Here is a 27,278-nt window from a genome sequence, read left to right as displayed (position 1 = left end):
ACAGGAATACATGAAGAGGGATCTCCCCCTTTGGAACCCGCATGCTTGCAAGCAGCGCAGCCTCTCAGAATCAAAGAATCTCAGACTTTAGAACAGGCTAAAAGGAAAATAGCTTAAAAGGAATTCAAAGCCTGTTTTGCTCAACAAAGTATCTGCCTGCAATTATTTGCAGCTTACCATTTTCCCCAACCTTTTCCTCCAGAAGTGAAACCAAGAAAACTAGCTAGTGGTTGAGATAGTCTAGTCTCAACTTTTTGCACTCTCTAAATGGATTTACTCTGGCTCAATTTATTTTCCCATATTCATATCTTGTGTCTGCCACTAGCTCTTCACTGCTTAGAGTTTCTCCTGGAATTCTTGACTAACATGGAACTTCAGAGTTTGCACAAGTTAAAAAAAAATTAAAAAGCAAACTACTACACTTTGTCATGGCAATAGGGCTTTTAGAAGAACCCTGCTACCTTTGACCACTATTCCACAAATGCCTGAGGGTACAAACCCAGCCCTGGAAGGTATCCAACAGGAATTAATTTTGAAATATGGAGCCAACATGTTCTTTGCATGGCTGCATGAGCTATTTTAGGACTTCTTAAAGTTAATCCAGCTCTGAAAAACAGATACTCTACAGGGTCATTCACTTAAACATTCTCAGATGTAAGCATGTCAATCCAATACACATGCTAGTTCTTCTACATGCCCACCTTCCTGCTCATCTGCTACATTAATATTGTATTCCCAGGTACTTTGTTCWTTCCAGAAGGGCACAAGAGTTCACCAAACAGCTGCCAAATAGTTTGCAGGATGCAAGTGACACTGACTCTAGGAAACGGTTCTTCTGGTAGCAAGCAGTTCCAGATATAGGGCCGTATCACATGTTTCACTGTAATGGGATCACACCCATCAGCCCTCAGAGAGGGAGCAACCTTATGGTAAAATAACACTTAACAGTACACAGGTCTGCACAGCAGGGACAATTCTCTGCAGGCTTGAATAAGAGACAGTCTTTCATGTAAGATGACTCTACAAAGACTAAAAAATTATGCCAAAGGCCAAGGCCAGGTTGGTGTATCCACTCTAAGAGCAGTGAGTGCTCCCTGAGCCTCCAAAGGCTACACTAGCAAGGCAAACAGACACATAGGTCCTGTATGACAGTACACACAGGCCAGATATGGCAAGCTATGCCGGACTACCATTTCCTGTGCTAGCAACAAAGCTTTGTTAAATTGAAGTATTAACTTTTGCAACCATGCAAGTAAAAAAAAAAAAAAGATAGCATTCCTTTCACCAGTAAGGTACTACTGTTACTGCTTGTAGCTCTCCCAAGCTAAGGGCAGGGAATTTTAAACATTCAGAGACTGAAAAGTAGTTAAGGTCATAAAAATACGTTTTGTGTTGCAATTTGCAAAAGCTATGAGCAAGAGTAATTACTCATACAGCAAGAGGCACMAAAAATGCTATTTGAAGGTCCCTTTACAGCACCACAAGACTCAGACAAGTAACAGCAGAACACATTCTTCCTTACTCAGCTAGGAAGGAGGCTGGATTGGCAATCACACAGAGGAAGCCATAATGTACAGTACAAAAATTTAGCATTCCTGAAGTGTCATTCATATTGCTAACTGACCTTCTGTGCAAATTGGCAGGCTTCTGAATTAAACAAAATGCATCAACAAACATGCAGTGACTACATGTTGTCAAATAATTTCTAAATGTTCACGAAGTATTCATATTTTAACAGCTGCCATSAGCTTTAGTCAAATGCCATTAACCATATGGCTTACTGCAAATAAGATACTTACCCTAACAATTTGTGTATGCTGTCGTTCAACAGCAAGATGCAGAGCAGTTTGCTGGTTGACGTTCTGGATATCCAAGTTAGCATTGCCCTGCAAGATATTCAAAGCATTAGAGCATTATCATCGCAGCAATTCATCTACAGGCAAGGCAATCCATTAGGACACTGACTATGACCCTGAATATGATTTCTAGTTAGGGGATTTGAGAACATAAGTGATTAAATACTTTAATTATTCACTGTACAGATGTTAATCTGTTGAATGAAACTAGGTATCAAATTTTTCAGTCCCTCTGCGCCATTAGGCCATTGTGACAATCTCAAAGGCAAGTTTGACCTTTAGAGCTCAACACGTCCTTCCCTGCTCCACTGCTTCTGCATTGCRACTGCAGGCATAAAGCAGCCAACTATTTTCACATCAGATGGTCAACCAAAGCATGACATTTAAATCCTCCTGAGACAAGAGTCCTACCTGATGCACCAGAAGTTCAGCCACTTCCACATGATTATTGAGAGCTGCCAGATGCAAAGCAGTGTAACCATCATCTTTTTTCTCGTCAACAATCCACGGTCGTGGTAACTTAGACAACAACACACGCATTGCACTGAAAAAAGCATACAGAGACGACATAAACACCCTACAATGTATGCTGCATGACAACAGTAGAACAGGATTATTTCTCATAACTATGCAGTAGTAGCTTAAATAACTTTAACATTTTTCCAAACAGAGAAAGTGGGTGAAAAGCTATATCAACAGCTCCAAAGCACAATAATTTCATGTTCACTTCCTCCTAGTTAGAGCACACAAATAAACCATACAATGCTTGGAACAGTGTGAGGATTTGGTTTGCTTTTTACTATTTCGCAGTAAAAATTAACTTTAAAAGGTATTCAAACAAATTCTGAAATACAGACAAAAGAATTTTCTCCCTCAAAATATTTACAGCATCCTTTACTTAAGTATTTAATGACCAAGTTCCACCACATTACATTTCTTTAAAATCATCACTTTATAAACTGATGCCATGGGCTGTAACAGTTAAAACTCAGTTTCTGAGAAAAAAAATGGAGCAACATTTCTAAAGCACAGACAAAATAAATACTGAAACTGTAAAGGAAGTAGTAGTAGGGTATTTTCTTAACATACAATGGTTGAGTCTAACACCATGGCAGTGTCTAGCAGTTGGGGAAGAGGGTGGGGGAAAGCAACTTAATTAGTGCAAGTATTAAAGAAGACTAAAATCCATGAAGTCCAAAGACTGAAGTGTTAAGGATATAAACAAGACAATGCTAGATAAATTGCTCARTCTTGTATTCTCTGAGAAATACAGTTTTCTAAAGCTTACATGTCTTCACTTAGCTTTTGGAATACATAAGTTACCAAACTTAAATCCCTTATTGTCTTAATCTTTATAAACAGCATATGCAGCTCCCTTATGACAGTTCCTTAAAGACAAACAGAAAACCAGAAACAGCTACAATCCTGTGCCARGAAACTTCCGTCATCTGATGTTTCCCTACTGTTGAAGGAACATGCTATCTACAGGAGAAACAGAGCTTCTGYACAAAATTCAAACTTTCAAAATCCAAGTAATACTTGCTAATGCAAGTGGAATTGCTCACACAGTGCCTTGCAAGGCAGATAATGTATCTGAATTAAACAGTTCTTCATTAGACTTCTGATCTGAAAAACGTGGGATCTCAATAATCCTCAGAAACAGCCTCATAAATTAAGTCTCTCAGCTTTTATCTAAATATACTCTCAATAGGTATGAATGACTGCCCTGTCAAGTAATAACTCAGCTCCCAGTTCATTCCAATCATCTGTCACCTTGAACATCCACACTGAGGTGAAGTGCTATTCACTCTTAAGCTCTCTTTTAGAGCAAGCCAATGATCTTCCTATAAAAACCCAAAAAGCTGTGTCTGGGCACAAGGCCCTAATAAGCCCTCCTGGAAAGCCAAAGAGTCTGTGATGTAGACTACTACACCAGAAAGGAAGTGCACTCCTTCCTGCACACTGTTCATCTCCACATTCTTCTGCGACTGAGCATGCAATACAAATCCTTGGTTTCACACTTGAACTCAATCCTGGCAGCTGCAGCATAAGTGACATTTCCCCCCCCCCCCCAGAATTAGCGTCTAAAGGATCCACAACTAACCAATTGCATCTTCAGGTCATGGGACCRTACAAGCCCACAGAAGAACTGTTATGTGGAACATCCATAGCCAGGCTGTTCTCAATGTTTGTCCTCCTCAGAGTGGACAGAATTCATTCTCAGCCTCTTAGGATTTTTTGTTTTCCTGGCAGAAAGCTTCTCACTTCCTCACAGTCCAAATCACTTATAACACAGCCACGTAAGACAACAACACTTAACAGATTGTACATTGCTCATTGTGAGCCATTGCTCAGCTTCTATTCATAACGCCTTCTAAAGCTCTCTCACGTGCTAGGAAGAAAAGACTAGAATATTTCAGAAAAAAACAAACAATGGTAAAATTAATTCTTGTAGAGATTCACTAATGCAGAATTTTTCAAAATTAAGGATATAATTTAGTATAACTCAAATTACCAAAGCTTTATGAAATGTGGCAAAATAARCCAGTATTAGTTGCACTGATAAACACAGTTTATTTTGTAATGAAATTATGCTGTATTTTCCAATGTTGGCACCATCAGAACTGTGTTTAGCTAGTTTAGGAAAGAAGCAAGTCTGGAGCACTAGTTTGCTTGGTATCTGGGCACACCACCATATCTCTTCAGAATGCTGGGATGACACAGAGAACATGGTACCACAGCACAACAAGCCTTCTACAGCGACTTCCCTGAGGGCATCATGTTGTGTAAGCTCTTTATCTTCACCTGTCAGGCTCAGTGCTTCTAAAGACTCCACAAAACTCTTGRGTACCTACTGTGGRTCTTCTAAAAAACACAGTTTAAAAATTCCTGAAAATTTCCTATGACTGCCAGAAGCAATATGACAGAAGCAGTATTGTGCATGACCAGGAAATGATGGGGCAACAATAACCTAATAAAAAAAAACCACAAGRTTTTTCTTAAAACTGCAACGACAACTTGAGGAACACTATGTGAGGGCATCAACACTTAACTCTAATTACAGGCAGCTTGTCTCCAATGTAGTTCTAGTCACTAAATAAGAAACTGTCCTAGCCAACTCAATGACATTTTATATCTTTCTCTTCAGTAAGGAAGTAAGAAAATTGACAACTCCACAAATAAAATTTGAAGTACATTGACACACTTGGAACAGATGCCTAGGTAAGAGAATATATTTCAGAAATACTGTGGACATTTCTTTAACACACCTCATCTTTGAAAGAAAAATAAGAAACCAATTTACTCAGTATTTTGTATGATATGAAGGAAAATCACTCATCCTAATACTTGTGTGACTGTTAGCCTTACCAGATCCTCTATCAAATCTTTTCCTATTTAGTTTGCTGTCTTATACCAGGAAAATCTTTATCTGAAGTTGGACTGAAAAATACTTGGGGGTATCTTGCTTTCAGATAAATGCCTGATACATTTTTGGACGCTTTTAAGATGTATTGGTCTTACTGGAAAAACAAAAGAACCATCAACACAAATAAATGGCTTCTATGTGGAATAGATTTTTATCTTACKGTTCATAGCAAAGCATCAAAGGGACAGAAAACACTACTCAGTTTTTTTTCTTTTATTCAAAAAAAGATCCTCTCTTTCAGATCATGCTACATTACTGGACAGCAACACAGAAGGACTGTTTCATGGAATGACACCTCAAACTTCTGCAAGATATTAATATGCTACAATGGTAAATTCAGCTCAGTGGCTGCATCCTCCTCCTCATTATATGAGAGGTAGTTTCTTTCAATTTTTGCACGATTTTCTAGAGCTGTTGACAAATTTTTGACAGCTAAGTGGCTACCATTCAGAGCAGCACTCACTGGAATAGAATACATTCCATCACAAAAAGTGATATTAGTGAATTAATGTTGCAAATTACACAGTAATTCTTGATTCACTCTTCCCCATGAAGTATTATAGAAGAAGCAGGGTTGTATTGCTCTGTTTTTAAGACAACAACATAGATGTGAAAACTTGCTTTTATCTTGTATATATCAAACAGACAACAGACTGCTTTCACTGCAGTAGTATTGAAAAGATCAAGAAATCAGCAAATCTATCAGTAACCCTGATCATGAAAGCAGCTAAATTCAAACTATCATCTTAAGTGTATTCAACTGTAATAGATTACATGGCTGACTGAGGAGTGGCAATTATTGATGAAATGCTTAAAAGTCCTTAYTGAAAGACTGAACTTATGCCATCACTATGTTATTTAGTGTATTATTACTAGCAGATTATTACTAAAGCATCACCAATAAACAAATTTGTAACAAGTAAGCTTTGGTCTGCAGTACTTGTTGGTCTGCAGTAATTTCAGCTTAGCAGGAMAAGATTTTGGGTCTTTTTTAGCTGAATGACTACTTGCAACTTCTGAAAATTTCTAATGGAACAACAAAGGAAAAACTTCAGTGAGAATTTTTGAAGGTGTTACCTCTGTCTCAGCCCCCTATACATAGAGGAGCTTTCTTACTCCTTTTTGACTGAGCAGGTGTTTAGCTCCTGTAAAAGAAGCAATAGTTTATTCATAACTGTTAAAGCTCTACAGGTATCTGYTGCTTTCCCAGGCACAGCTGTTGGGGGTACAGTGGCTTATATTGCCCAACATAATTCATCCTCACGAAATGACAATCCAGACTAATAGTTAAAAGTGATTTGGTAGAAGGAACATCCATCAATACGGTGCCACTTTTAATTTGGGATGTAAAAGAGTAACAGCAAATGCTGCTGTCATGTGCATCTATATTTGACCTTACTACACAAGTAATAATTTTTTTTTTCCTTTTTAAATTCAGGTTTTTAGAGAGTCTGGAACCACACTTAATATTGTTTGGGTTGGAAGACGCCTCACAGATCATCTCATTCCAGCCCTCTTGCCATGGAAATTCAGGAACATGAACTGTATATTTGCAACATAAGATGCACCACAGATCTGAACAATACACTAATTCAATTTTAGCCACCAACATTACATATACCAATGTGTATATACCAAAATAAAGAACACTCTTAGAAAGAACATTTCATTCTTAACATGAAATGTTAGCATACAGTATATTATTCATTACCAACCTACATATAGAATGTTGGGGTTTATGCTGTACGTTGCTCACAAGATTTTTACAGATGCTCATCTGCACTAAGAATACAACATACAATAACAGACTTATTTGGAAAATCTACARGATAAAAGTACTTATAAATAAGATGAAGCTAGCATCTCATTGAATAAAAACAATTCCAGATTTAGTAGTCTCAACTGCAAAGGCATCCTTACACCCTGTTTAAAAAAAARCTGAAGATTCTCTGCCATTAACTGCAATTTGACTGCAGAATGAGGCAAATGAGGAAGGCCTAGGGTTTGTGGGATAACAGTGGGGTAGATTTGTTTGTTTGGCCTTTCAGGATTGGCTTGTTAAGGTTCAGAATTGGCTTGTTAAGGTTCTTTTAAAAACAGATACTTAGGCACAAAAAAATTAGAAGGCCTACTTCCCAATCTGCATACACACATTTCAGTAGTTAAATTGCTACTGAAAGAGACAATCCCACTTTTTTTCCCTGAACTTCAATTCCTGCATTATGTTGGCTCTACAGACACATCATTTTCTAGCAAGTGAAACAACCTGCCAGACTCCTGATTTGGCAAATTCGTTTTCAGACAGATCAATGAGATAATCCAACCTACCCCGCAACTTCATGATCACTAGAAGCAATAGGAGTAAGGAAATGACAAAGCCAGAGCTGCAGGGAGGGCAGACCGCCCTTTCCAAAAGCAAAGTCTGAGATCAGCATAAACTTATATCAGCAATCCTATCACCAGAGGYTGTAATGATTCACTGCACTTTCTTTTACAGGTTTTTCTTCTTTCCTGCCATTCTCCTCRCTCAACTCAGGTTTCCACTGTCTCAGTGTGACATGGTTTCATAATGTGTTTTACAGTAATTGTGGCTTGAATATTCCCCACACATACACACACATCACCTCCCACCCCCACATGCTCCTCTCCAGACTCCCAACCCTGGCTCAGCTAAACCCGTTCACCTGCCTCCTGTTAGCGTCTCAAATAGCTGAAGGAACAGTTCAGATTTAAAGACAGCTTCCATAGCAAAGTTTTCTTTTAAGGCTGTGTAGTCTGACATGTATTTTACAACACAACAGAAGCAAAACTGCTTTTTACTAAATTCCTTTCTTGTCCTCTGCTCAAAAAAACCTCCCCAAAAAAGTGGTCCCAACACAGCATCTAAAAGGTCATCCCCTTCTGTTGGACTAYTTCTCATATGGAATAGTACTCCAAGCCTGCTCACTGTGAAGCCAAAGAAACACTTGTACCAACATAGTGCAAGAAGTAATACAGGAGCAGGACAGCGCTATTTTTGGCAACCATACGATCGTAAGTGCACGTCAGCGCACAACTTCAAGCCAAATCAGCTCCCTGATCTGATCCACACCACACTTGCTGTGCAGTACTGAGAGAACCACTGGAAGAATGAAGAAGGAAGTATCTATCTCTCAGGAACAAGCAAGAGGAAGAGATTAATACCTTAGACTGGTATTAATGAGCACACTGTACCTTGAAATTGGAGTTTAATATTTCATATCTGACCAATGGTTTAGTTAGTAGAAGTTTAAGTATGCAGGCTATTTCCTTCTTTTCACTTCTCAGATTTTCAAGCATTTCTAGATTTTGAAAAATCRATTTCAATATACATGTAACCAAACAAACAACAAGGTATGCACATTTACATAGAATTCACAAAAATGTATTGCACAACASCTTTGTCTTCAGTGTATAATTATGAAATCAAAGAGAAAAAAGGAAATGTGACTTTTACTGGAAAGCTACACTGCAACAGAAGTTACAGAGTGAACAGTTACCAAGCACAGGATAAAATCAACACAAAAAGAAGCTGCAATAAGGGAAGCATAAATCCAAAACACTGGTCTGCTCAGGACATTGCAATGCACTCTCTACCCTACAATACTGAACTCTGTAACTACTAATTACATCAACATTAATGGTATTTTGATTTAATAAGTCTGTTTAATTTTAGATTGAGATATTTTCACTTTTTTCATTATTCTTGCTCCCAAGCAAAGATTTTTTCTGCAAAATATAGAGAATGTCTTGAAGTATTTGGGTTCCTCACTGTTGTATATAAATGGCTACATTTCAGTTATTCTTTCTTACAGAAAACATTGCATATACTCCCCACGAATATGAAAATCCCTCGTTGTATTTTGGATGCGCAGTTATTAGGCTTGCCATAAGCCAATTCTGTAAACATGAAAAATTAATGCAATAAGCTGTTCCCTTGATTTCTTTTTTTATTCTTTTCTTCTAAAACAATTCAGGTTTTTTAAAGAACAGTAGCACCTAATTYACACATGCATCTATTTTTTTTCAGAGGTAATTTCATGGATAAGCATTACAAACAAAATAATATGGCATTATTAAACATAATGCTATGGAATTATATGAGTTTAATAAGTAAAGCTTTTCAAATAATTTCTAACTTTATTTGAATATGGAAATGCAGGKCTACAAATGGGCTTCTTATTTATAAAATAACTGTATGATTTGCAGTTGAAAACTTAGATTGAGGCTGCTCAGTCCTTGGGTTAATCGACATGTTAGTCACGGCATTTTTCACTGATCAAGAAACCAGGTTACACAACCTGCCGTGGCAGCGCAGGATATTTATTGTTCTATATCTGCGTGAAGTCCCTGCCTTGTTACTAGCAGGGCTGCCTTTTTTTTTTCCTCTCTCCCACTCCTCCCCCCCCCCTCCCCGCCCCAAACGTTTCTAAGTATAGTGACAACCTCATCAGGGTTTACTAGTAGCAGCGCAAGCTCAGTGAAAACCTGGGAAATCTAACTGGAAACACGAGAGAGAGCTTTATTTGGCAGTGCTAAAAAAACCTGGGGACAAATGGCTAAGCGGCGGTGGAAGTGCAGGCTGCACAATCAATAGGCAGAGAGCTGGATAGAGGCTCCCTTTGCTGCCGGATCGACAATCGACAGCTGAGAGACTATTTTTTGCAATGGTTGACTAAATATGGTCAGGGAAGAGAGAGGCACAAGAGAGCCTGTTTGCCTGGGAGTGCATGTTTCAAATGCTTAGCTGCCTATAAAGCCGTAACAGTTTTGCTCGTGCCCTCTAAGTGGGAAATACGGTTGGTGACTTCTGTAGTGTGTGTGCGGGAGCCCTGACCTCGCGAGCAGACTTGACCTCTGAAGATGGAAAGTAGCTTCAACACAGACCTGCCTACAGTTAAGCCTGGAAACATAACCTCAAGCAAGAAAAGATGCAGTGCAATATCTAAGGAACTAGAAGAAACCAATATTTGCCGGGGGAGGGGGGAGACGATCGCTACTTTTTTGGTACCTTTTTCTAATTTTTTTTTTTGGAAGCAACTCCAACTTTTGGGGGCTTGGTTTTGGTCTTTTGTTGGGTTTTTATTTTTCTTTCTGCCTGTGATTATCTTCATCTGACAGTGGGCTAAGTTCACCTTCCCTTGGCTTCCTAGCATCTATCCTTGGAGTCTTAACTCTCAGTCCAGCAGACATAAGGTATAATTTCTATACAACATCATCCATATTTTAGCATTCAAAAGAAAAGAAGAAGGTGCCAATTAGGCACCCATCTTCATGCCTTTTTTTTTTCTTTTAAGTTTTATCTATTTAAGGTGGTGAGGTACTGTATGCACCGACATTCGCCCCCCCTTGCCTCCCCCTCCCATGTAACGAAGAGCTGATTCAGCGAATAGAGTGAGAGAGCACTCAGGATGAGATGGCTGCTGCTGATGTGTCTCTAGGTCATTACCTCTCTTCCAACTGCAAATGCTGCATGATACTAAGCTTACAGGTAACAGAACATCAGGAGACCTGCATTATTCTGCACGTTTAAAGGATGCCTATGACTATCTGCATGTATATCTTATTTACTAGACTGTTTTTTTAAATTGTTATATTAATCCCTCTACTCTGGGAACAGCTTAATTTTGAGTGTGTTAAAGTACCAAGCATTTGTAGTGTAAAGAGCAGGTTGAAAGAAAACAACCATTAGTCCAAATTTCATAGCCAAAAAAATAAATAAAGGAAAAAAAAAAAAGAAACAAAAAAAACCCCAATTCCCAACTTGCTTAGTAGGCAGAATTCTTTTTAAAGAAGATAAACTAATGCATTGCAATGCCATTAACTGGTTGTTCATTTCAGTGAAATATAWTCTTATCTTCCTATGCACAACTGAAAATGTACAACTTGAAAAAGAAAACCTAATAAACAGTGTGGTAGTGCAATGCTGAGTTCTCAAATAGGTCTAGGTAAAATTTTCAAGGTGCCTTGTATCAGATGTACATGAAAACAGCCTACTTAAAAACTAGAATGTGACTGCTGTGATTCTAATGCTGCATTGCTGATTCTCCTTGTAGTACTGTGCTAGCTACTGCTACACTCTGATTTGCTCTCTATCAGCTGCACTAGGTTTTTGTCATGAGCTGCAGAAATTCTTACTTCCTCTGCGCTCAGCTTTCTTTACGACTATTACAGTTACTAATTGTTAAGCTTATTTCAAATTTACCTTCTAATGCAGTAGAGACAAAGCTTACTCTTTACTGCAACCCAAATCAACTCCTGAAATACATATTAAGCTACCATAAGCTAAATCCGACAGTCCCTCAGAAGTCAGAGCTGTACTGCACATCAAATATTCAACCACTGTTCCAAACCAAGTCGCACAATATCTTACGAAACAAGGTTAAAACTTGGGCGTTGTTTCTATGAGGTTTTTGTTAGGTTTGGGTTAATTTTTTTTTAGTTAATTATTTTAGCTGTCATAAATATTTCAAGGGTGGACAAGACTTTGACTGAAGAAGGTGAGTGCCAGTTTAAAAAAAACAGAAAAGCTGCTTGCAGAAGTGTTGAATAGGTATTAGCTTTCACATGTGACCTTCGGCCTAACAATCCAAATCCTGTCACAGCAGTTAGAGGTTGTTTTCTTAATTCAATGTCATCATCTTTACGATAAGCAGGATCACTGGTGACATGCGCTTTTGTGTTTGGGTTGGGTTTTTTGTGTTTTTTTTTTTGTTGTTTTTTTTTGTTTTGTTTTTTTGTTTTGCTTTTTAAAGCACTCTGAAATACAGTGTAAAAAAGTATAAACCTGCAAAGAGTTTGCAGAATAACAGATGGGATACAAAAAGCAGAGAAGTGGGATTTGGGGTAATAAAAGAAGTTTGAAACTGCTATTTTAGATGACTCTATGCTTCCCTTCAGGTCACTAGAWGCAAACTGCACCTCAGGATGAAAATCTGCTACAATACCTGGGAGGAAGCTGAAGTTTTTACAGTGGACTACAACTACGAATTCTAAGAAAAGACACTGCAAACCTACCAGTGATTTAACTCTCTACTTAAACATGGTCACTTAGAACAAACAGCAAGAGGCTGCAAAAATATGGAAAAGCACTTCTAACATCAATGCCATCCCAGAGCAATGAACTATGCCCGGCTTTAAGACACTGTGCAGGTAAATTGCATTGCAAAGTTCAGTTAGCATAGTAAGTTTATTTTCTACCATCAGTTTATCAGAACTGTTGCCCTTCCAAAGAACTGTCAGSCTCAGTTTACCTAATGACCGCAAGAAAAAGCAGCAAAATACTTTTCAGGTTCATCTCACAGGCAGTCAAGCAAATCTGTGTGTACCTGCTCAGAGCACATACTTCTTTATGTACCCATATGAACATACAATGCTATGGAATGTAAAGAAGTATGTATTTTTGGCAGGCAAAGGAGCGACCAGTAAAAGGAAACTAAACAGCTGCTGGAAGAAACAGGTTTCCCTCTTGTTTGAATGACATTCATGTGACTTGCTAAGGGTCAGCTGGTATTGCCAAAATAACTCATACTTGTTAGTAACAAATCACAAAACATTAAATTAAGTGACTATAAAAGTGAGTAGGAAGAATTGTTAACAGCTGATAAGCAGAATATTAGTTGCAAACAAAATTCAAAGCAAGGCTGGGAATGAAACCTTGAAATGCACCAGTTAAGACTGCAGCATAGCTCTAAAATTCACTGTGACCAGTACTTCTCACTTAACAGATCTTAAAATAAACTCAAAAGCCTGGTTATCAAAATGCATCTCATAAAATCAAGCCACTGTTTTAGTAGTAACAGCCTTTCCTGTGCACTTCAAATGGCAGTACTTAAATTTGCATCTACCATAGAATATTTAATCCACAGGTTGCGACTAAGACAAGTATTAATAGCTAAGGAATTGTAAGTGTGATCTAGAGAAATGATAGTCAAAATAATTGAGYATAACTTCTGCAATTTAATAAGACTTAAGTTAGAATTTTCTCCAAATCAGCACTTATTATGCTCACTGAGCTCTTTGATACAAAGTGCAGTGTCAGGTTTATGCACAGAAAGTGACAATACAGAGATTTCTAGGCCAGAGTTGCTAGTCAGAGGATTAAAGCTATTGAAAGATTCCTAAATGAAAACACAAATGACAACTACGGCCTAAAAGGTAAGTTAYCGTAAATACTATTTTCAAATAAGATTAATTTATTTTAAATCCATATTTAAGAAAATTTGCCATGAAAAAAAAATTAGTAGCATTCATAAAATTTTAAGACGTACATGAGAAATAGTTCCAAAACAGTTTCAAGTTCTGAAAGTGATTATTAATTTAAATATACTGGTGCATATCACCCCTAAGTAAAGATACTCAACATTAAATTCAGGAACAAGGGAAAAACATGAGGAAAGAATGCCCCACTCATCAATCCARGCATTTCTATTCATGACAGCAGCCTTCAAAAAGCAGTTATTAAACAGGTTATGTCCATGATAAGTAGGCAACTTGGGCTCAGATTAAAGATTCTAACTGTAGCCCTTTGCTTAATAAAATGTCTGGGAGGGGRAAATCCCTACCAAAACAAACAGTAAAAATAAACAAAGGCAATGCATGCTTTTTAGATGGAGAACTTATTTTTAAATACTCACATARTTCTCTAACAGCTAGCCATATACATAGCCTGATATTTTTAACACCTGAGACTACATATTTACAAGAATAAATACTATCTGCTTAAGAAAGCAAAGTTTCTGTATTTGCTTTAAAGCTATTTCTTTTATGAGCAGATATTTTGACATGAATGCTACAGAATGTTAACATCTAAATTAAAACCTGGTTTATAGTGGGAAACAAATCAAATTGCAGTAGCTTTTCTGAACAGAGCAATGCTACTAAACTCGATCATGCTCACAGAAGCAATTTGGTATTAGTAACAATTTCATTGAGGGGTTAATTGCTAGGCATTTCCTTCTTTTCCTGAAGAGCTCCTATGCTCAGCACCAATTGATTTAGCTTCCACTGTATCGTGAGACCGATTTTTTAACAGCTTTAATATATCTGAAAGGATCTTGGTAACAATTTATCATACTGCGTTCTCCTTGTGTAACATTGCAATGCTATTCCGACACAAAATGACAGTTCGGAGTGATACAAAAGTTAAAATTATATGTTGACATTGCTTCCTGCTAGTTCATGTTAGCATATCTCTAAGAATACATATCCAGTCACTCTAAAATGTCACATCCATCACTTAGATCAGCTGTTCAATTTTAACCGAGCACACGTTGAACTTTGGGCATCTGCTGACACAGTTGTAACTCAAACATTTCAACTGTGTGACTGACAGGGATAACAGATGCTGACATTATCAAATGCTACACGGCTTTTTTTCCACAGCCGTTTTTTGTCCCGATATGGCCAGTACATGAAACTGTATTGCCATCCAAAAGCGCACTTGAGCAGCTGTATCTGTAAAACAGTTCCTCTATAACTGGTAAAAATAGAAACTCATTTTATAGCCATCTTGATGCTTAAGTCCAAGTGACACACCTGCTACGTTCCTATTAGGATACATGGTGTTAGGAATATATTTACATAAATCTTCTCACCATCATCAGACTATGCAACAAACAGATGCAGACTATCCCTGACATACTCATTATTAGTGAATGGTTTGAACTAAGGTTGTCCCCTACTTTCCACTGCAGTTAAAGCGCAGAAATAATTCAGTATGACATAAAAAAGCTATGTGAGCTCACACAACTGTATTAAGTATCTTAGTTTAGAAGAAAAAAGATGTAAGTCCAGATAAATCTTTAAAAGCTGTATTTTTCCAGCATTAAACGTTTTTACACATACTATCAGAGTAAAAAGGAAAAAATCTATTCTGCTGTATTATATAATCATTCCTAAAAAGTTAATACTAACCAGAGATATAGCAATGGAATTGAAAGCACTTGACATTTATATTTGTGCTAACCAACTACTGCATAAAAGCAGCTGCAAAAGGGAACCTGCCAGAAAATGAATGGGGGAAGGGGAGGGTGASAAGTAAACTGAAATGTTCTTCCCCAGTAAAGATTAACATAAAGAAGTAAGGGAGCTCTACATGGTTAGAAATTTTAAGGCTACAGTTTCTAATATATTCTAAAATTTTATTACACTAGACAGGAAAAAGTTAAAACTGTAACTATGATTTGATTTGAGACTCATCCAAAGATCCTTAAGGAAAAACTCAAGGACAGAAGAAACCTGTACAGGCCTTTCTGGTATACAGCTTTTCATTTTGCCATCTCTAAATTAGTGAAAGAGTTAAAAATTTGCATTGACAAGAAACAAATTGTGTAACAGAGAAGAAAGCCACGTGTTCTTTGTGCACTGTTCATGTGCTTAAAAATGTGTTATAAGCTTCCTGCACTCCAATGCTTTGCTAAAGCTGGTAAAATGGAACCAAATCACCTCTTCAATGGATTTGGTCCCCTTCAACCAGCTGTAGCTATGCATTGATCACTACAGGATTTCTTCTATTTTTAAAACTGACAYGGAACCTGCTAAAAGCAATTACATAGTCCTCTGCAGTTCAGTTTGACTATTCCAGGCAGCCTGAAGATGCAAGGTAACAAGGAGTGTACCAAATTCTGTATTCTAAAATTTCAAGTCTGTGTTTGCAAATAAATAGCCACTGGTGTTTAATATTTTGTCCATATTCAGTGAAAATTCATCTCTTACAATATTTATAAAGAAGATAGGTAAGAAGTGAAATAAACATTTCCCARTGATTTATTGTCTCTTGTATTTTTCCTCAAGTCTGGTACCCTTTCTGGCAGAACTGACCAGAAAACACCCCCAAAAAAACAAAAGGAAAAGTACTGGTAGGGCAGGTTTACTTTCTGGGCACTCCTTTCCCCTTTTGTTAATTGCACAAGGAAGGAAACTCCACAGGGCAGGAACTGTATTTGCCATCTTGTATCTGTCAGGCACATTATTTACTATTTAAAGATAATAAATTTGTCACTGACCTCAACAGCTACAGGCTAATCTGCCATCTAATTATAGGTCTCCTCATGGAGCTTATATTCTTTCTCCAAACCAACTTGAACAAAAGTATTCTCCCAAAGCATTTTCTGACATAATACTTTAATAAGAGGTTTTAAAAACATGCTCTCTTTGCACTCAGTTTCAACTAAGCTTAACCTATACTTACTGTCAGAACTGCAAACACAAAAGAAAAAAACCACTTTGACTGGTTTAGAAAATAATTGTACCACTCTCATTACTTCAGAACTTGTCTCTTTGAGGACCTCCATGACAACACAGCTCATGAGTCCTGCAGACACTTCCTGAAGACACTCATTAACACTAAGTAGAAGTGAGAAACCCCAMCTCTCAATTAAATCGCTGCAGTTAGAAATGTCACTGCCAATCCGTTCAAACCATCTGCAAATCTAAAAACACACGGAGATCTCCTAAATAATAAGAAATCCACGGGGAAAATTACAATTCTATTTTAAACAACGATCTCCTGCTTGCCAGTTTATGAACGTAAAGACGACATACTCCTTGCTGTTGGAGAGCAATACATGAAATCTACATCTTACTCCAGGACTTTAATTTTTTTATTTAAAGTCTAGCAGAATTTATTGCTCTGAAGAACTAATCAAACACGTGTGTGAAGTCAGGTCAGCTTCAAGAGCAGCCTCTATTTAAGATGCTAGCTGCAGAGTGAATAAAGCTCTCTTCACAAGATACAATGCAAATCTGAAACTAACTGGGGCAACGGATATAAAATACGCCTACACTTCACAGTCATGTCTTCAGCTCAAAAATCTGAAGTCACAGGTATGCGAATAGATCAAACATAAGCAAGAGATGATAACATGGCAAAAATAACCAATCTGTACAGTATTTTCAAATTTCACTCTCCTTTTTTCTGTCTGAAAAAAATCTCATTAACACTGAAGGGACAAAGTCTGCCAAGCTTTGAGGCTCACAGTACTTTGAAAGAAGTCCAAAATAAATGCACTTTTAATATGACTGACTCAGTTAAAAATCACGAACAAGAAACCATGTATTAAATAAAAGTTTAACTTCCTCACACTTAATTTAAAATTTCTTTTTAGGTCTATCTCCCATGCACAAGTTCAAAGCTACCCACAGCATAAACTAACAACCATTCTACATTTCAACATTATACATCAGCACAAAGCCCAGAAGTTCTTTTTTCTGTATCAATTCAGAAGGTACAAAGAGAAGCAAAATCTGAAAAAGAGAAATATTCTYCTAAGAATAGGATGCTCTCCAAAACACACTGTACCTTGACTTGTGGAAAACACARCCAAACTGCCACGGAAGATAAAGTGCTGAGTAAAATCTAAGCTATGCAACAAAAATTGCTATCTTTCTTATAATATTTATCCAATATTTAAACATTTTGAATAGAATGCATTTGTCTTCATATGAAAAATTTAAAACTTCAGAATGTTGTCCTCAGCACCGTTTCTGGGRGTTCTTCTGGACATTTATCTCCCAATTATTTATAAAGGTCACAATGCAAGCAATAAGAGGTTTTGCTCTAAAAATGAAATTGGCTCCAGATACCTATTTGACATCAATTGTAAAATATACTATAGAAATCCATTTCATTTTATTTACTCRTACACTTAACACATGCATTTGTTTCATTATCCTCAACAAGGAAGATGGATGTGGACTTGCACAGCAAGTATTTAATTTTTAGTATTATAGATACACATACAATTGCATATACTTTTATATACATATAATATGTATTTAATTTTTATCAAATAATACAGAAATTCCATAATATATCTATATAATTGAATACAAGGGGAATTTAGAGCACTGTATTAATATAAGTCACCACATCCAGAAGCCACCAAAATTCCAGTTTAAGTGGAGCAGGGAAGCTTAGATGAGAAAAGATAGGTCCTCAAGTAAGGTTTCAAGCAGAATCYATTATGTGCTGTTTGTGACCCACAGCAGCAACGAGCTGAAGTTCACAAGGCTATTTTTAACAGTGTTTTAAATAGCATGTGCTTAGTGCATTTAACAGATCAGTAATAGCCATTGTTCTATATCAAATTAGAAAAATAAAGTGGCAAATATAAAAACTTTGGTTTCATTCAGAAAYAGGCAAGTGGCAGAACTACAAAATCAGCAACAAAAAAAATTATTATCACTGAATTGTTGAGTAACATAGAACTAAACTCCGAAATAAATTAAACTATTACAATGATTTTTGGCTGGGGGCGGGAGAAATCAAAATAGATATATTTTGTTTTTATTTTCAATCATTTCTTCCCAGGCYAATGGGTAAAATATCTAATGCTGTGAGCATTAGATATTCTAGATGAAACTACTACTTCTGTGATGGAGACAAAATTTGCATGCTTGAGCAGTGCTCAGATTGAACTGCAACCAAAAAAGAACATTAAACAACTGTTTTATATTTAAATGAAACCCCAGGTTTCCCAGGGGGGAACCCACACAGCATTCAAATCACTAATATTGGAAAAACATTTCCTATACTTCCAATAAAAACTTTTCATAGGAAAGAAAGGTTTTGGGTCAAAACTGCACTGTACCTCACATTGTACCAACCATCTAACTAACCCAGTCTGAACTACAACTTGGATCCCTCCACCACTCCTAAAACATTCACCCACAGAAAAATATCCAGCATATGCCTATGAAGAACATTTCTTCCCCACACACTTTCCTTGTATCTCATATTGAGATCACGGTCACACAAACCAACTATCACAAGAGCTGAGGAAATGCACTGCAGTAAAATACTAACAAAGAATACCCAGCCTAGGTAACTGAGACAGTTGGAAACAGCATTCCTGGCTATTGCTGTTATGTAAGTATGAAGAATTCACATTACGGGAAGAAGTTCACAATCAGACTTGAAAGAAATGTCTCCTGAATGCCAAAAATAAGCTCCCCTCACTTGGTCCTTGACATGTTCTCTTAAAGACCTTTTATGAGTACTGTAGAAAAAGTTAAACACATTTATTCATCCTATCGACACTTCCAACCACTACTTTTACCTTGTAAAAKCATTCCATTCCACAGACAAAGATAAATAATTATGTTTATTTTTTAACTATCAGTCTTGATAGCTATGTTCTATGAGAGTAACCTAGATTTTWATCCCATATAATATGGGTGACATTAATACAAGTTTACAGCCTTATTTCTCTTACTTCTCTCAACTGAAAAGCTGAATTTAGTTGCAAACAAGCTAAAACACACACATTTCTTYTGTGTAAACTATACTGAATACTCCACCCCAGGATAAAGTATTATTGAAGTCTTGCTAGCATGACAGCTTTTAAAAATACCATTTGTCCACAATGCAATAAGGAACCAGCAATACAACTTTCCTTTAAAGTACTATCTATGCAGTGGTTTCAAAAACTATCTTAACTGGACATTGAATGTAGACTATAGAATGCAACTAGTATAAAACAARCTATGCCTTGAAATGAACTTTTTCAGTTGAGTTGCTATATAAAAGCTGAAATAGAAAATTCCTTCTAGATATACTTCTATGCAAATATAATTAACTGCTTCATATACTGACAAATAAAATCTAATGCAATCCTAAAATCACTTTATAACTATAYGGTGTACTTAATAATTATCCACAAGTAAGTATTTCTAAAAAACTCGTACCCCTTTGCCAATTCCAATAGTCAAGAARGAAAATGTAGAAATATTTACTACTTTTTATCCTACTTCAAGATCCTATCTTCAAAATCTTACTTATTAAATTATTTATCAAAACTTTAATTGGCAACATTTTGCAGCCACTACAGGGCATATCTCCAGGAATCTGGAGTCACCCAAATACAGCATTAACTGAGCAGACACCTAGTATCATTCTAGTAAGGGCTTCCAAGTATTAGAAAGATGCATAGCTAAGCAACATCAACCCTTAAGAAATACAACTACATGCAGATTTAAGGATTTTCTGAAAGAATACCATAGCTCTAACCTCTCGTGCACTTACTTTCCTTTTACAAAAGATAAAAAATAATCTTTAAAAAGAAATCTGTACCTAGGRTTTCCTCTTAGTGCAGCATGGTGAAGAGCATTAAACCCATTGTTGTTGGTGATAGTAACATCTGCTCCAGCTTCTAACAGTACAGCAAGGATATCATCACGCTTTTTACTTATTGCATCATGAAGTGGAGTGTCTCCTTCAGAATCCTAAAACCAGAAACAGTTTACATCARTTTTTGCATGCATCCACATTAAAAAGATGCTAAAATATCAATAGGAAAACTGACTACACAAACACAAACCAGCTCTTCCAGACCTGAGTGTTGCTATATTGCAGAGTTCAGAGCAAGCTGCTTCTCGTCTTGCTCCAGTTTTCCAAATGCTTCAGTTGGAAACCATACCTTGGGTTCCACAATTTTACAGTCACACTACTGCCAGAACTATACTCTGCATCCTATAATATTGAGGACACTGGGATAGATAATGACTCCTCTATGCTTCTTAGCCACACAGAGCTGATGCCCAAACTACAATTTATGAGTAACAGGACAGCAACAAAAACTAACATGACAGAGARAAGACTAGTCAAGCAGAAGGAGGCATGGAATTTGGAGTAATAGATGCTAACTTTGAGCCAGCAATTAACCATGTAAAAGACAATACCAAAGTAACAGTGTGAAATACAAAAAATGGCAAATCAAAACAAAATGCAGTCCAAGTACTAAACGTAGGCATATCTGTTGTTTTAACTGAAGCAGATCATTTTCCATGAAGCAAAAGCCAATGTCATAAAGTGATATTAKATTTAACTTGTTATGGCTAATACAAGATTATATTACACAAGCCACACAATAACACTGGACTGCACAATTGAACAGGCRAAGAATTTATATTTTTAGCTTGATGTTTTACTTTCAAATATCCCAAATAAGGAAAAAATACTTTTTATTCCTAGAAGCATTTTGTACATAACTTATTCAAGGACTCAAATGGCTGAAGAGGAATGCCCTAGACTAATAGCAAAAAAACACATCCATTTAAGCTGATTTGCAGCTACATAGGCAAAATCTCTAGATTTATGTTTCCAGTAAAATTCTTGCACCATGTAAGTCAGGAAGTCTTTTGCCACCAACACTGACTCAACTGCAAACTGACTAACACAGAAACTGAACATTTTAGCAATACACTAGTACGAAAACAGATCTCTACACTGAGAATCAAAACCTCCCAAAGAAAAAGTACTGGAATATGGAAACAYTTGAACGAATGTGAACCAGTATGCCAAAACTAAATCATGTAGTTTTATTTGGTTTAATTGATCATATTTCCTGAATTTCCTGTTTACAAACTAACATATGTTTCTGTTTACATATTGAAGTGGCTGGAGTAGTAGAGTGCTGGCCAGTTCAATTCCAGTCATGCCTCAGTCTTACTGCCAGGTGCTCTCATTGACCAAATCAATCACCTACTCACATTAGCACATCACAGCYCCTCAGCACACATGCTGAACGTGAAAGTTCATTCTTTTCAACAGCAATTATATTTTGAAGACGGGGTGTCACAACACCATTCTACTGACTTTTTCAACTGAAACAGAATTCTGTAATTTTAACTCAGGCACATATACTTTGGCTACCTCTRTGTCATTATGTGATTTACAGTCACCCTTCACTGGTCTCAGCACATCAGATTCCTTATTAGATCTCCTGTTCAACAAACACTAAACAGGGATGTAACAGCTCAACCTCAGCAAGATCAAGACCTAAAGAATCAGGCAGAAGGAGATAAACAAACACTAAGCTCACAAGTTTCAATGAAGTTTTTGCTCATCTTTTATGTGGACATACAGCTTCAAAAAAATCTGATTTTTGACAATGCAAAACAAGGAGGCAATGTGTTATTACTGCATATCTTGATTTGCCCAGGCCACTACAGCTTTTTCTTTCTGATGAACATCTCTTCAAACTTACCCAATCTCATTTGTTTTACTAATCCAGTGCATACAGCTGCATTCAGCAGTGTGGATACCTCCTAATCTGATAGCATATTTCCACTCTACCTTCTAAACAGGACGTTGCACTTACATTACTGCTTCCACCACCATCATTACAGATTAAATTCCCTGTGAAATTATAGTACTTGGGAGCCTGTGCATGAGGGTTTTCTGGATAAAAAGCTGAACATTTGAAAGTGAATCTGACTAAATAGTTCTATCAATTACAGGTCAATCTTGGGAAAAAATAAAAGGTTTCTTTTAACAAAACATACTATCAGTATTGTCGGCCTGCTAAACTGCCGCTTGCAGAAGAAGCAAACAAGTGCAGGTTCGATATAGGAGTAATTAACCTGGAGGGAAAGTTAACAATTAGAAATAACTACAATGTGTGAAAATACCAATTAATATCAAGTGTCTAGAATAAACCAGGTGTCAGTCTAGCTGTCAAGGAAACAAACAGACCTAATAGCATTTCTGCTACTGCTGATCACATGTTGGGGCAAAAGCTGAGACAGAAATTTCAGTGTCTGTTCCTTTCAATCCCATTTTCCATAATTTTTCTATCACCTACCTACACGCAGCAAATCATACAATTCAGTAGCTGAAAAGTGAACCTACATTAAAATTTACTTTACCTGGAGACTAGGATGGCAGCCAAAGTCCAGTAAAGTCTTGACAACTTGCAGATGACCTTTGTTGACAGCAATGTGCAGTGGAGTCTGCCTACGCTTGTTGCGAGCATTCAAATCTGCGCTGCCTCGGTGCAAAACCTCGATCACAGCACCCTCATCACCGAAGGCTGCATGATGGACAGCCCKGTCCCCATCCTTGTCCTAAAGAAACATTCATTTGACCCAATAAATTTCACATATCCTTTGCATTCAAACAAGAAGATTAATTTAAACTAACAACTRTCCGTATTTGATGGAACAAGAAAAATTAGACAACCATGATATCATTAAAATACTTAAYTAAATAATTGCTCAAACTGCAGCAACAGAGGATGAAGATTAAGTTCATATACAAACACACATATTCTTCAACATATGATATTCTACAGSATATACAATTATTGCCCTGAATCTTTGTGTGACATGTTCATCAAACTCAAATGGATTTGGGCTTCTACTACAAAACAGCCACTGTCGAGAAAAAAAGCCAAACAAAACAACCAGAAAACCCACAAACTAAATCCAATGCCCAAACAGTATTACACTTAATATCCCAGTGTAATTCTTCCCGCAACCTGGGAAGTGTTACAGATTCCAAATCATTTTGCAAGACATAAGTATTGCCTTTTTCATACAATTAGGTTAATATTTGTTAGGGTTTATTATATGTCATGGTATTCATTTAATAAACCTTTTCCAAAGGAAATTTGTGATTGATGCTGACATTAACTAGAAATTCTGATTCTGTGATGATGATTCAGAGCATTAGAACGCTGATTCAGTTTGTTTCAGTTTCACCCAAACTGAGAATTAAAGTACGAAAGTCAAATTTGTCAGCTTGGGCTATTTTTACATTCATAAAAGTCGATGAAACATTTTAAAATATCAATCAAGTGATATCAGCATTAATGACAGTATACAAGACAAAAATGAAGACGATGAAATAACTTCCATAAGCTAGTTTCTAACTGAGTATTTCTGCATAGTTTAATATGACAATGCATTTGCAGGTTTCAATTTTGAAAACAGAAACACTGACAATTTTAAGAAAAAAATCATGACTGGTCAAGGGCTCACTGGCTTTCCTGAGTAAGCTTAATTTCTTACCAATCTGCTTCTTCGGCAACACCTTGCAAAAGTATTTTATTATAAAGAACACAAGTATTTTATATCAATGCAAAAATTAATAACTCTTAGCATAAACTATTTGCTCATAAAACAATGAGACTAGTTACAGCATTTAAAATGGAGGAAGAAGACTTATCCTCTAATTAACAAATGTATCCTTTTGAAAATATGGATATGGTTTTCAAGATGGTAAGGGCACTAAACAGTGGTTTCAACAGCTTTTGAAAAGACACTTTTATTCCTTCCAAATCAACTCATGCTACCAAGYTGCCTTTTCAGATCACAGGATTCCTTCTCAGGCTTATCTAACATGAACAGTCAAAAGAAGCCAAAGCCCTTTTGGAAGGGGAAAGGACCAGAAAGGTGGACTTCTCTGTATTTTTCATCTGGTYATAAGGATCATTAGGAGGAAACCTTATCAAGAGTAGTCCTAAACTGCTACTAGACTTGTATTTACAGAGTACTYGGTTTCACAGATGCATGGTCATTTGTCTTTCTGTATCTGCAGTCTGTAAAGTACACCAAGATATTTATGGATGAAAATCCACATAATTACTGAATGTTTTAGTTTTCACGTATTTCAATTTTGAGACACAATTCCCTGATTTTATTAAGTCTTAATGCATGAAGTTCCTATTTTAATTAGCAGAGGTCCAAGATCATGCAGGCTCATTTTTAGCTCAGCATCAAAACAAATAATCTCAGGAGCTGAATCCTACCCAATAGTACTAATTCATCTAGAAAAAGCTAGCAACTAGTAAATCATCTGTCCTAAGACTTATGTTTAGATATAAATCTAAATATTAAAAGCACTACATTTCTATACATGACAACAGTATAATCTTGTCAGTGCTGTTAATATAATAATTGATGACCATTAAWTTCTGCAGCCTAGAAGGCTGCATATTTTAACYATGCAATATCTACATTAGGCTTTTTGAGCTATGTCAGTAGCAAACTGTTTTCAGACTARAYAGAGGGCATTYRTACTCTACATAAAGACATCAGAGAAAAACACAGGAGACAACGAGGGTATCCCCAGAAAATGTCATCATGATTGTATWTACTCTGCAGTAATGATTGTAAGTGTAAAAATATCCAACTTTGCTATAAAACAAGGAAAGTAAGGATTTTTATCCATTGCTTCCATGCCACAGACCACAACAGTGAAGTAAACAGACTAAATTTTTGCTCTCTGCTTAATGGGATGGCTCTGCTGGATCTTTGCATTTTATAMACMATTATATATATATAATTTATTTTTGTATATTTATAAATAGCTTATATTTTTTAAAGCCTGAAAAATACAACTATTAATCTAATAATAGTAAGAAAATGATATCTATTCTAATAATCAAGGCAATTATRTAATTAAGTGGGAATAACATCTTCACTTAAGCAACACAGTCATGTGAAAAAGRCTGTAAAAGTCAAATAAAATCCCTGACAATTATATGCCTGCTGGTGTGATGGTGCTTCTGAAGTCTGGGTAAACATGACACTTCACAATTCTAGTGCTAGCAGCTTCCCAGGTGCATTGCCTTGAAACTGTTTAAGTAGTGCTTCTATCTACCTCTTTAATGCTTCTAACCCTTCCTTCAGTCCACCACCTTATTAACATAGCAGATGAAAAGCAGTTTAGCCTAATTTTAACAGCATATGCTTTGTACTGCAGTGAAAGCGCTATTTCTAAAAKGAAGTTACTTCACTGAAATCACACCACAGCAAGTATGTACTGCATCAATCTAAGCCATCTGAAGAATTTAGCAGGAAATATTTAAAAATTAACTGTGTATCTAAAAATACAAAAATAATTTTAGTTAATGAAGAACTACATTGCTTCATTAATGTTTTAACATTCTATAACTTCTGTATACCAAATACAATTGTAGATGCCCACGCATGTGAAGCTATTTTTCTGTTATGCAAACTACAACTGGGTGCATAATTATTTTCTCAGCATTCTGCAAGAATTCAATTTTTATTCTTATTRAATCAAATTTGACAGATCATTCTTGTGCCTCACAAAATGAGAAATGGTTGCAATAGCAGTGCATTCTGTGTAAATAACTGAGTAAAAATCAATTCAAAATGCAAATATCACAGTATGCTGACAAATAATTCTCACAAACAATTAKTCTAAAAAACCTAAACAAGAGAATCCCTTCCATTTTCAGTGAAGTTAAAAAAAAGGGCATAGAAAAACTAGAAGCAGACCTGGCATTTTCTACCCAAAGATACTGCTATTACTTTCAGCTTAAACTTGCTTTAGTTAAGAACTGAAAGATTTCTCCTAACTGAACTCTGTGTAAGAAGTAGGGGAAGCATTTGCAGTTGGTGATGCAGCATCTGACAACATCTTTTTCCCTCAATGCCACAGGCAGAGTTCCCATTGCATTGTTGAAATGAAACAAAGGAAAGAAAGGACTTCATCACATACCAGCTTACATAGCTCTATTATGTTAGTAGTTAGTATTACATTTCATTTAATAAGACGCGTTAAAGAATTAGATCTTGACCCTTTATAATAATGTTAGGAGGAGTCTAATTTGGGCACACAATAATAAAAACAGTTTTTTCACTCTCTCTGACCTTTAAAAAGAAGGCAAGTTGAGTACAATTATCATACATGTAACAAAAAGGACACATGAAGTGTATTTTGAAATTTTTAGGTTACCTCTGCTTCTACATCCACGTTCTGTTTCAGAAGCAACTTCAAAATGTCGACATGGCCATTCTGGCTTGCAGCTTGCATAGCTGTGTGCCCAGCACATTGCCCATTCACCTGGAATGCCAACACTTGTTGGTGAGTTGCAAGACACACASACATTTCTGTGAGGCTGTTTAGCGGTAGAAAACTTAAAGCAACAGTACACATATCATAGCATCAAATGAACAATTCCCAGATGCCTTTCTAGCACATAGAGATGTTCTGGACCTTCTCTATTTGATTTCTATWGTAATAGCTAGATTGAAGGAAAGAGGAAATGAAAGAAGTGGATTTATAACAARCATTAGACATTAATGACACTTGGACTAAAAAGTCCTTTTTGGGCGACTCCTGTAATAGCAAGATTTTTGAGACCAAGTCTCAGATTTATACCTGTCTTCTCTATGRTACATGTAACTTCCTTGCATAATTTACTGCAAGAGGAAAGAGTTGG

General features: G+C 36.5%; 1 protein-coding gene across 3 annotated transcripts in view; it reads right to left on the bottom strand.

The window, feature by feature from the left end:
* The window catches only part of MIB1 (MIB E3 ubiquitin protein ligase 1), a 77,166-nt gene that overhangs the window by 22,539 nt on the left and 27,349 nt on the right, over positions 1–27,278 (bottom strand). For all 3 annotated transcript variants that reach the window (XM_057364934.1, XM_057364936.1, XM_057364935.1), the window contains exons 10-14: positions 26,792–26,899; positions 22,951–23,148; positions 20,375–20,526; positions 2,268–2,400; positions 1,800–1,886 (exon numbers count right to left, since the gene is read on the bottom strand). In XM_057364934.1, coding sequence (XP_057220917.1) covers positions 1,800–1,886; positions 2,268–2,400; positions 20,375–20,526; positions 22,951–23,148; positions 26,792–26,899 — 678 coding nt within the window. The remainder of the gene's footprint in view (positions 1–1,799; positions 1,887–2,267; positions 2,401–20,374; positions 20,527–22,950; positions 23,149–26,791; positions 26,900–27,278) is intronic.

This window comes from Malurus melanocephalus, unplaced genomic scaffold, assembly GCF_030028575.1.
Source record: "Malurus melanocephalus ecotype Western Australia unplaced genomic scaffold, MMel_1.1 scaffold_44, whole genome shotgun sequence".
Classification (NCBI taxonomy): domain Eukaryota; kingdom Metazoa; phylum Chordata; class Aves; order Passeriformes; family Maluridae; genus Malurus; species Malurus melanocephalus.
The sequence above is the reverse complement of the archived record's forward strand: the minus strand, read 5'-3'. Positions and strand labels throughout refer to the sequence as shown.